We start from the raw sequence: 10,590 nt of genomic DNA on the forward strand, positions 1-10,590 counted from the left end.
TATTTTTCTTATTTATTTATTATATATTTTTTTGTTGTTGCCTGCCGCATTATGTTGCTGCTTAATTGGTTATAAATTAATTAAACGTCGATTAATAATCCGGCTTCTTGTCAGTTAAACGCCGCCGACGCCGACGTCTTAGCTACTACTACCAACAACAAGAACAACAACAACAAAGGTAAGCAAGTGGCCAACGTGATGAGTTGGCAATAATGAACTTGTTGTTGTCGCTGTTGTCGCTGTTGTTCTTGCTGCTGCTGCTGTTGTGCATGGCTTGAACTTTACACTGCAGCAACAACAACAACAGCAATTAATGGCATACAGCTTAGCTAGCTGGGCGTTTAAGCTTTGGCAGGACTTGACTTGGCTATAAACTAAAAGTTTATTGAGCAGCTTTTGTTGCGATTTTAGTTATAATGCTTAACTAACTGAGCACATGGACTCAGCTGTTAGGTATATAAGGAAGTGGTAGTCAAGGATTAAAGCAGACAAGCTGCAAATCTTTAGGGCTTAAGAACATTGAGGGAAGACCTACTGGCACTTAAAGCAGACAGCAACTCGATTTGATTGTTCAGCGCACAACTGCAAGAGAAAGAGAGAGCGAGAGTAAGAGCGAGAGCGAGAGCGCTGCTGTGGCTGTGCCTTTAGTTTATTTCAACACTTTGCGCCGCATATCCACTTGAGGCGACAACCAAGTGATGCCTTTTGTTGATCGAGTGCTTGCTACGCACTCCACGCACTTCACTCAATTCAAAGCAACAACAACAATGACAACAACAACAATCCACACTGCTACATATTCCACGCTACTTTAACGCTCACGAATCATAAACGAATATGAATATGAGTACAAGCTACGAGTACTTATTATAAGTTTTTGGGCAGTGGCGATTAAATCACGGCCCGGCCCCGTCAACCAGGCCAAACAAAACAAGGCCAAACAAATGCCATTGAGTGTGCTCTGAATAGAAAAATAAAATATACAACTTAAAGATACGCTAGCTATAAGAATTCATAAGGATGCGACTGTGACATAAACATTTAATTTGCTTTATGTTGTTGAAAAATTGTCAAACGCTGAATTATAGTTAACAATTTATTAGCCAGCAGCTTATATATTTTGTATATAATATTATTAAATTTTTGTAGTATTATTAAATGTTAAATTAACCTTTTTTATAGCAAGTTTTATTTATACAACACGCTAACATATAATTCAAAATATATAAAAAAAAATCAAATTTTATTCTATAAAAAATGTTTTCTTATTCAATTTGACTTTTCTTAGTTTTTTTTGATTTGAAACGTATGCATAGTTGTTATATCAAATTAAAGGTAATAAAATTATCTTTCATTGAGTGTATATACTTATCTATAAAATCTATTGCTAAACAAATATATAAGACATTGAAAACTGCGCTTTCCAAAATTGTTGTTAGAGCTCATATATACTTTAAACAAATTAAACAAGCTGCTTGTCAAAATATTTATGCCAACCTACAAATAAACATTAAGCATTATCTATGAATCTATATTAGTCTAGTTCTGAACATTGATAATATTCCCTGCATAAATAAACTATAAAAGGAGCTTCGCTCTAGTTTCTTGTCAAGTTCCTTTCAACTGATTTCACTTGAGCTGTGCACTTACTTATTTTATTTATATCGCCGACCTAAATCGTTTGCCATCTCTAGCTGGCAAAAGTCAACCTACAACATTTAGCCAACTTTATGTTTTTCTTTAAGTTTTATGAGCAGAGCGCATTATAAAAATGTTTCAGCTGCTGAAATGTTGAATGTTAGAGATCGTGTGTGTGTGTGTGTGTGTGTGAGTGTGTGTAGGCAGTCACAATGGCTAGTGAAGTGCGCTGTCGAGTGATTGTTAACCCATAGACGGTTCGCATAATGATCGCCCAGTTAAACTTTCTCACGTTTTATGCGCCTGCGCTTAGGCAATGGCCAACAAGTGCAGCCAGCATAACTTGTCTATGTATTAGTTGTCGCACACTGAGACACACACACACAAGTAAATTAAACTAAAGGCTGTAAAACGTCAAAATATACGAGCAGACTGCGATTTAAACTGTCAACGCTGCCGTAAACATTGTCAGTGCAACTTCAACTGCTAGCTCCAAAACTGGAACTTCAAACTGACCAAAGTCGGCTTGACTCTGCTACTTGCTACTTGTTGCTGTGGCACACAGACAGATGCAACGAAAAAATTTGCTTATGAGCTGCACCGTTTGCTGCTGCTGCTGCTGCAGCTGCCGTTGCTGCTAATGTGGCTCGTAAATCCTGGCCAACAGCCTCTTGGGCCAGCGTGCAACAGTTTCGTGTCTGCAAAGCAAAGCAGCCTGTTGACTGTTTGTTGTTGTTTGTGCTAGTCGAAGCGCGGCGCCTGATGAATGTTGTGATGTGGGCTGTTTGTTAGATTTACGCGCCACAATTAACGTTCTAATCAGCGCAATTTGTAAGCCAAACTGTAGCAGATAATCAGAGTACAAGTCTATTTGATATGAAGCTAAGCGGGCGAGCTAAGCAGCAGTTCAATTGAGTTAAATATAAGACGACTGACTAAAATGTTATTGACTAATACATATAAACAACTTTAAATATCTAATATAATTTTTAAATATTTTTAAATTATTTTAAACAATTTATTTTACAATTAGTAATGCAATTTGTAAAATACATTGTCTTACTTTAGCATATACACACACCAGTCGTTGCTAATGGTAGTTGCTAGCTTGTACAACAACCACTAAAAGTGCTGCCACTAAAGCTCTGCATTTAACTTTGGCGCTGCATACGCCAAGGCGCGCGCTCTTTGAATTTTGCTCTTTAATGAACACACACACACATGCAACTGTAATTGGCATGCTGTCATTAATTTTTAAGCTGCTAGCGCAACTAGCTAATGAAACTAAATAATGCGCTGAAGAAATAAAAAATGTACAATGAACTGTGTGGCCCGCAGCAAAGCTTAGCCCAATGTCCAGCTGCACATGTGCACACACATATGTATGTACGTGGGTGTGTGTGTGTGCTAAAGTTTAAATTGTCCAATGTTACGTGCTCGGCATGCGGAGTTCATAAATCCAAGCGCTAAATGTAAACATCAACAGTTACGAAAAGAACTTTGCGACTCGCCCGGGCAACAACAACAACAAAACTGCAAACGAAACTTGCAAAGTTCAAACGCAAACTAATGCACCAGCAGCAGCAGAACAAAAGGCAAAACCAACTAACAACCGTTGCTCATACTCTCGCTTTTCTGTTTTCGGCTCCTTTCTATCGCTCTCTCTCGCTCGCACACTTTCACCGTTTAGTTTGCTGCCTTTGCATGCCTTGAATTTTGTTGTTCTTGCGCTTTATGTTGCTATTGTTATTGCTCTGGCGCTTAATAAGCGTTAAAGTTGTTGTTGTTGCTTGGGCAGCTAAGGCAAATTAAATAACTTTAAAGCAATGACTTATACTCTATTGGTCTCTCTCTCTCTCTCTATTTAGTTACACTATGTATAGCGTGGCAATGACCTCAACACCTTCTACACATGACCTTATTGGCTAAAATATATTTTTAGCTTGTTGCATTAGTCAATCTTTCAATCTGAACTTAGCACGCTCAAGTATAACAGATACGAGCTATTAAAAAACACTTCAGCTGCTTAGTACTATTGAGTAATTGATATCAATGCAATCTAATCGTTCGAATTGGCATCATTGTTATTTAAGCTTTCAAGTGTTGTCTGCACTTTAAAGTTCAAATGGCTTGCGCCAAGTATTAAGCATTGATAAACAAGTATTAACATTATTTATAAACAAACAATATAATAGAGTAATTTAAACTATAAATTTAAATGTATTTATTTTTCACAAGCGTACTACGATTTTTTTCTAAAAATAATTTAATTGAATAGTAATTATAAACGCAATTTAACAGCTAAAGTAATTCAATACATTATCAAATATATCATATTTCTAATAAATACAAACTATGTTTACATATTATTAAATTCTGTATATAATCTCATATAAATCATACGACTTTTTTATTAATACTATAAATCAGCATTTTATGAATGAAGCCACACTAGCAGTGATAGTGGCTTGCTTTAGTCTAGATTATCAACTAAGACGCAATAGCTGCAATAGTTGGAATTACCTGCCATAATTTATAAATTCCTATAACAATTGGTAAGGCCACACCTGGCGTGACATTCAGTTATAGGGCGTGAAGCATAAAAGAAATCATTGCCTAATTTTGTTATTATTTACAACAAATACACAAACAAACTGACAAATTGGCATATAACAAACAATGCGCCAACAAAAGGTAAACAAAGTGTAAAAAAGCGTAGCACGACTAAAAGATACCAAACAGGAAGTACTAAAAATAAACTTAAAGATAAATTTTAACCAAGCAAAATTTGCAAGTTAATTAAAAGCGAGTGCGCTAAAATTTTAGATAATTTAAGGCTATGCCTGTAGGCCAAGTTAAGCAAGGGGTATGTATCTTTTCAATAGACACTCAATCAACGCTAAGGCGCTAAAATTGAATAAGGACACACGCGTGTAAATTCGTATACTTGAACGTCAAGTGTGCTGCTTCTCGATATTTGTATTTGTATAAATAAGAAATGTATATTTAACAAAGCAAAACGAAATGATTGGCAACAATTGGCTGGGTGGGCTTATGTGCTTATGTGTTAGGAGGACAGTTGACGCTTTGTTGCTTAGATCTTATCTTATCTGGCGCACAGGAAATTCATTGGCTTTGGCTAATTCAATTAATTAAAAATAATCGATATGCAATCAACAATCTTATGCTTGGCCCAGCTGACAGCTGATTGACTTTGTCGGCTTATCAACTGCAATTTGAAATAAAAACAGCAGCAGCAGCGACTGCAACAACAGCGAGATTAGCAACATTTTTAGCAACATCAGCAGCGTCAGCGTTAGCAACATGCAAATACCTGTTGTTTCAATGCTAGCAACATGCACGAGCAGCAACGAAGCCGATTGGCGCCGAAGCTCGCTCGCTTGCGCTGCTGTGGCGCTGCTTGTGGAGCTGCTGACGTTTTTTTCCTCAGTACCTTTTTGTCAGTCGTTGAGTGAACACGCGACGCGCATTGCTCTGGGCTGAATTTTTATTGAAAGTGCGCTAAGTTTCGTTTCGTGGCAGATCGTCAACGCGCAGGTGTGAAGCTCTTTAAAAACAAACTAAACAAAAGCAACAGCAACTTGTTATTTTAGCTACTTGCACAGACAAAAATAAATATAAAAATAAACTTATACAATTTGCGCGTAAAATGAAAATGAAAAGTAAAACCTGATTTCTTTGCCGGCTGCCAAATGGCTGCACACACACAGAGATCAGTAAGGCGAGAGGCTCGTCCGACTGCATTCTTGCTGTATTTAGCTTTGCACTCTTTTGCATCACGTGTTGCATTTTGCGCCCCCTCCCCCACCCAACAGCAGCACCAATAGGCCCACAAAAATATAAATTTATACATTGCATTTTCGAATTAGGCATCTCAATAATTTTTAAAGTGTTTTGTTTTCTGCGCTGGCTCAATTAAGCGCCAACTGCTGATCAATCAATTGGTTTCAATACTTTTACTACGTCTTTTGTTTATTAAAATGTAAATAACATTTATTTATTTGACCCACACGAGCAAACTGCAGCATTTTACATCGTAAAACGTTTAGCAGCATTACAATTCGTATTCAATTTTTTTCGCTCTTTCTTTCGCCTCTTCTTTCTTACTCTTTGGCTACGTGGTGTCTAGCATAAATTGAAGAAATCGAAACAAGCACTGACCTCGACAACAAATAACTTCGCGAAATTGCATTGAATTTAATTGAAAAGCAATAATTTTTGTATGCAGCAGTTTCATATTATTAATTTATAGGCAAGAATACAACAAATTTTTTATTACTCATGTCTGTTTTATGTTTCTTTAGTTTGCTGTGCATGTTTCATTTGCATGTTCTCACGCCTCCGAAATTCTAACTGTTTTGCTGATAAGCAAAGCGAGTAGCGCAATTGCTTACAATGGCAATTTTGCTACAATTTGTGTTTTAATTTTTTTTTCTAATGGCTTGTGAGCTAAAGCAAAACATTAAATAATGAACAACTCGCGTCATTAACATTAATGAATACTAAATGTTCTTGGTAGCAATTTGTTGCAATTAATTGTCGCATTTGCTATTCATATTTAGCAACTATTAATTTGTTTATCCACTCAAATTTAAATTTCTCAAGTGGGCGTTTCAGCTCACGTTGTGCAGCTGTAATAACATTTGATTTAATCGTTTTTATTTACAAATTTATTTAAGATCAATGTACTTTGTACTTTGTTGTTGTTGGGGCCAAAGCAGGTTTTGCTTAAATTGGGCACTGCCTCATTCATTAGTCGACAGCAGACGCGTTTATAGCATGCTCAGTTGCCAAAAAAAAAAAAAAATAAAAAAATTTATAAACAATAAAAAACGCAAGTCGCAACCCTCTAGTGTATTAAGCCAAAAGCCAAACAAATACAAAAATTTCGCTTTCCATTGACGAAATATTTTTGTTTTTATTTTTAGAACTTTGCAAAGATTTTATCAACTGCGTCGCGAAAAAGAAAATTTATGTGCACTAAAATTTTAATTATAACAACATTCAAAAGTCCCCAACAAATTTAATACACTATAAAAATAATATAAAGTAAATAGCTTAGTTTAATAGCAATTCAAGTGTTGCAAGCTCATTTTCAATTAGTTAGAGTATGTCCAATATTAAAAATATATTTTTGGCAGCTTAAAAATAAATTAAATGCACTTTAAAAAGAATATAATATTAATAATATTATAACACTTAGTTAGAGTATAAATGCAATTTAACATATTAATTATAACAACGTTTGTCAAAAGTCATTATAATATAAAAATTATTATAGCATTTTTAAATGTTTGGCAAGCTGTCTAACAAAATGTTGCAAGCTCATTTTCGAATATTAAAAATGAATATTGGCAGCTTACAAAAAAATTAAATGCACTATAAAAAAAAATAATATTAGTATATAATATTCTAAGTTTAATTGCAAGTCAAGTGTTTAATTTTAATTGTAGCATTTTAAATGTGTTGCAAGCTGTCTAACAAAGTGTTGCTAGCTTATTTACGCTTAGAGTATGCCCAATGTTAAAAATGCATTTTGGCATCTTACATTTGGGGCGTGTTAATATCAATTAGTTGTATGTTCTCTCTCTCTCTCGCTGAGTTGAGTTGAGTTATCTTTGACTGTGATTTTTTAATACTTCAAGTTGCAATTCTTAATTTTGTTGCTGTCTCTCTCTCACTTTCTACAGCCTGACACTGACGTCACGTGGCACGACAAGTGCAAATGACTGCAGCAATTAGAGGGTAAAGAGTGTGTGTGTGCGCTTGTGTCTCTCTGTGTGTCTATGTGTGTGTGTGTCTAACTGTGTGCAAAGTGAAACAAAAGCGAATTGCAAAAAAAGCCAACAGCGAATTATAAAAACAAACAAAACATGCATCGATGCTGCTGCAGTTGGACACTGACGCTGGCGCTGCTCATGGCGGGTAAGTGTAGACAACAAAAAAAAAGGGGGGGGGCAAAAAAAGTGGCATGACTTTGAATCTGAGTACGGTATCAGTTAGTAAGATGCTCTTATCAAGGCTCAAGAGTTAAAGGCTAAGGGCTGTCCGTCAGTTTAATTGGCAGCAGCATGACTTCCTCTGCCGCCGTCGCTGTCGCCGTCGCTGCAAGTTGAACCCAATGCCAAAAGAAAAGTTTAAATTTATGAAATGCCAATTTCACTTACGCCCAACTTTATTACCCCTGACGCACATTTGCAACTTTGTGTTGCAGCTGCCAGCTGAAAATTGAACGTAAGCTCAACCTCGCTGCATAGTGTGTGGGTGTGTGGGCGTAGAGGGGGGTGGGATGGGCGATTGGTCTCAGATTGCCTTTTAGCTTTCAACTGTAGCACTATTCATTGTTTGTTCGCCAGTTTGTTTATTTGTCTCTCAACATTACTTTCCATTTTTTTGCTCTCACACTCTCTCACTTTTGCCTTTTTTTTTTGTTTTTGCTTATTGTTTCGAATTTCAAGCAGCAATGCTGTTAGTGCTGGTTAGATCGGAGGACTGCGGCCAGGAGGAGTTCACAAAGTGCGCCGAGCCACTTGAAATGCTGCATTTAACGTCGGAATTTTCGATTGGCGCTGCCAAGAAGGACGAATTGGATAAACTTTGTCAGTAAGTTCAGTCGGCAAGTAATTGTTATAAACAAACAGCATTAACGCTCAACATATCCTTTGACTTAGTGAGTTGCGCAAGGGCGTGCGTTGCATTCAAAGCTACACCAGACGCTGCATGGATCTGCAGCAGCGCAATCAGTTCAACAAGCTATATCATGGCACCAATCAGTTTATACGCGATCTATGCAACAAGGGCGAGTTCCAGGAGGGTAAGTGCCAGCCACAAATTTTAAACATTTAGCTTGAGGTGTGCGTTTCCAGAATATCTGAAGCATGCGCCCTGCTCGGAAATGGCTAAAAAGGATTTTGAAGTATGCGCCAATCGCTATAAGGAGACTATGGTGTTCTTAAAGCCGCACAAGAATCAAGAGAACCAAGAGAATGGCACACTCAATGAGAATATTAAAACAATTTGCTGGTGTGTATACAAAATAAACAAAACTAAGCTAACATTTGTTCAAAACTAGTCAAAGAAACGGGTTCGCAACTGATTTAAATTTAAATATAAACTCGTTTGTTTGCTCTACACTAACTATCTAAGCCAAATATGACAAGCTTACCTTGAAACTATTATTAATTAATTTTCATTATTATTATTTACAACTAGTTCCATTAATGAGCTAGTGGATTGCTCTGAAAATGCAGCGCGCAAAATTTGCGGCGTTGAGGCGGCCAAGTTTACACGCGAGCTGGTGGATAAATATGCCAATAGTTTGACCAAGGTAAGCGCCGCTTTAGTTGTAATTAAAAGCAAGCTTTATGTTTTATTTTATGCGCAGATCTATTGTGAAGACTTGTCGCGACATCCATCAATTTGTCGCGATGGTGCAGGCGATGGCGCCAGCGTTTTGCAGCTCAATAGTTTGGGTCTAGTTGCAACTGCAGCGCTGCTACTGCTGGCCAGATAGATGCTGCAAACAACAGTTAAGTTCGTTTCAACACACACACACACACACACCCACACAGCAACACAACAAAACAATAGTTAAGGTTTCTAGCAAAAATGGAAAACACACAATTCTCAAGCAATGATTTGTTTTTAGGAATTGTTATTTGTTGCATATATTATGCTAACTTGGTCTAGTGTTGCCAAGTCCACTGGAAAAGCGTGAAGTATAGTCTTACTCATAGAGCCTAAAGTTTAAGCGTGTCATATATAAAGCGTAATTTAGTCAATTTAAGTACTATATAATATATATACTTACTATATATGTTAATCGCATATAATTAGTTTTAGGCGTATGTTGAATGTTTATGTTACCTGTAGCATAGCAAATGTTGTTGGCACTTTAAGAAGAAACACAAACACACAAAAATAAATTAATTCATATTTATAACGAAAATATTTATAGCTTGCAAAGTGCAATATAACATATATGTTAATTTTTATCGTTTAGCTCACAATTTTTAAAGCAATGCGCATTTTTTTAAAGAATTTATTAAACACATATCGGCGTTGCAGGCAAAGTGCATTTCTAAATTTTAAATTCTCAAAAGCGCTCTTAAATTATAAATGATTTAAATGCACTTGGTTAAAATGCAACGTGCTGTAAATATGCTAAGCTTGTACTAAAAGCAAAACTATAAAATAAATAAACGCATTAGTTTAACTTGCAACAAAAAACAACTGTGAATATATTATGATTAAAGAGCAACATTTATTTTTAAGTAAAAATAATAAATAAACAAACAAAAATACACTGTACACAGACACCAAATGGAAAACACACACACACAAACAAACATGAAACGTAAAAACAATAAAACGAAAATAAATTAAGAAAAACCAAGCTACAAAAAAAATGCAAGAAATAAAAAAAGAAATTACAGCAAAAGCCGTGCCAAAAATGCTTTTTACTGCAGCGTGTGCCGCACAAATGGGGAGGGGTGGGCTGGGAGGTGTTGCAACTGCTGCTGCCTGCAGAGTTATTCGCATATAGCGCCCTGAAGTATGCTGCGCAAATATGCGAGCATAAGCCGAGAATAACCCAAACGAGCCACGCTTGTGGCTCCGGTTTCCAACTACAGCTTCAGCACATAATTTATGTTTATGTGCTGCCTTCATTAGAGCAACAGCAGCAGCGACGTCGTTTGAGTTGTCGTCGAGTCGCCTAATTTATACAGCGAGCTTGCCTCAAGGACACAGGCCACAGTGCCACTAATACATAATTATCAAGCACAAAGCCTAAACTGCTAGCGAGTTGACCATGCAGTTTACATTGAATTGCATTGCAGCTTGTGCTAACGTTTGATTTTCCATCGATTTGTTATTTCAATTGGTAAAGCAGCGTCGAATGGCTTAAGCTGTTTATAAATTTTATGTTTA

General features: G+C 36.5%; 1 protein-coding gene across 2 annotated transcripts; it reads left to right on the top strand.

The window, feature by feature from the left end:
- Positions 1-5,105: 5,105 nt before the first annotated feature.
- On the top strand, positions 5,106-9,628 carry LOC108595252. 2 transcript variants are annotated; one of them, XM_017980456.2, is made up of 7 exons: positions 5,106-5,196; positions 7,350-7,584; positions 8,118-8,262; positions 8,331-8,473; positions 8,526-8,682; positions 8,872-8,986; positions 9,044-9,628. In XM_017980456.2, the coding sequence occupies exons 2-7, from the start codon at positions 7,533-7,535 to the stop codon at positions 9,170-9,172; spliced, it is 741 nt and encodes a 246-aa protein (XP_017835945.1). In that variant the 5' UTR covers positions 5,106-5,196; positions 7,350-7,532; the 3' UTR covers positions 9,173-9,628. The 2 variants fall into 2 exon arrangements, with proteins under 2 accessions (XP_017835945.1, XP_017835946.1); XM_017980457.2 differs by having other exon boundaries at positions 8,121-8,262; positions 9,044-9,627.
- Positions 9,629-10,590: the final 962 nt, after the last annotated feature.

Source organism: Drosophila busckii, chromosome 2R (genome assembly GCF_011750605.1).
Source record: "Drosophila busckii strain San Diego stock center, stock number 13000-0081.31 chromosome 2R, ASM1175060v1, whole genome shotgun sequence".
NCBI lineage: Eukaryota > Metazoa > Arthropoda > Insecta > Diptera > Drosophilidae > Drosophila > Drosophila busckii.

Coding starts and splice junctions, on each gene's coding strand:
- LOC108595252 (XM_017980456.2), top strand. CDS start 7,533: ATGCATCGATGCTGCTGCAGTTGGACACTGACGCTGGCGCTGCTCATG. Junction 8,263..8,330: donor GAATTGGATAAACTTTGTCA/GTAAGTTCAGTC, acceptor CCTTTGACTTAG/TGAGTTGCGCAAGGGCGTGC. Junction 8,474..8,525: donor CAAGGGCGAGTTCCAGGAGG/GTAAGTGCCAGC, acceptor GTGCGTTTCCAG/AATATCTGAAGCATGCGCCC.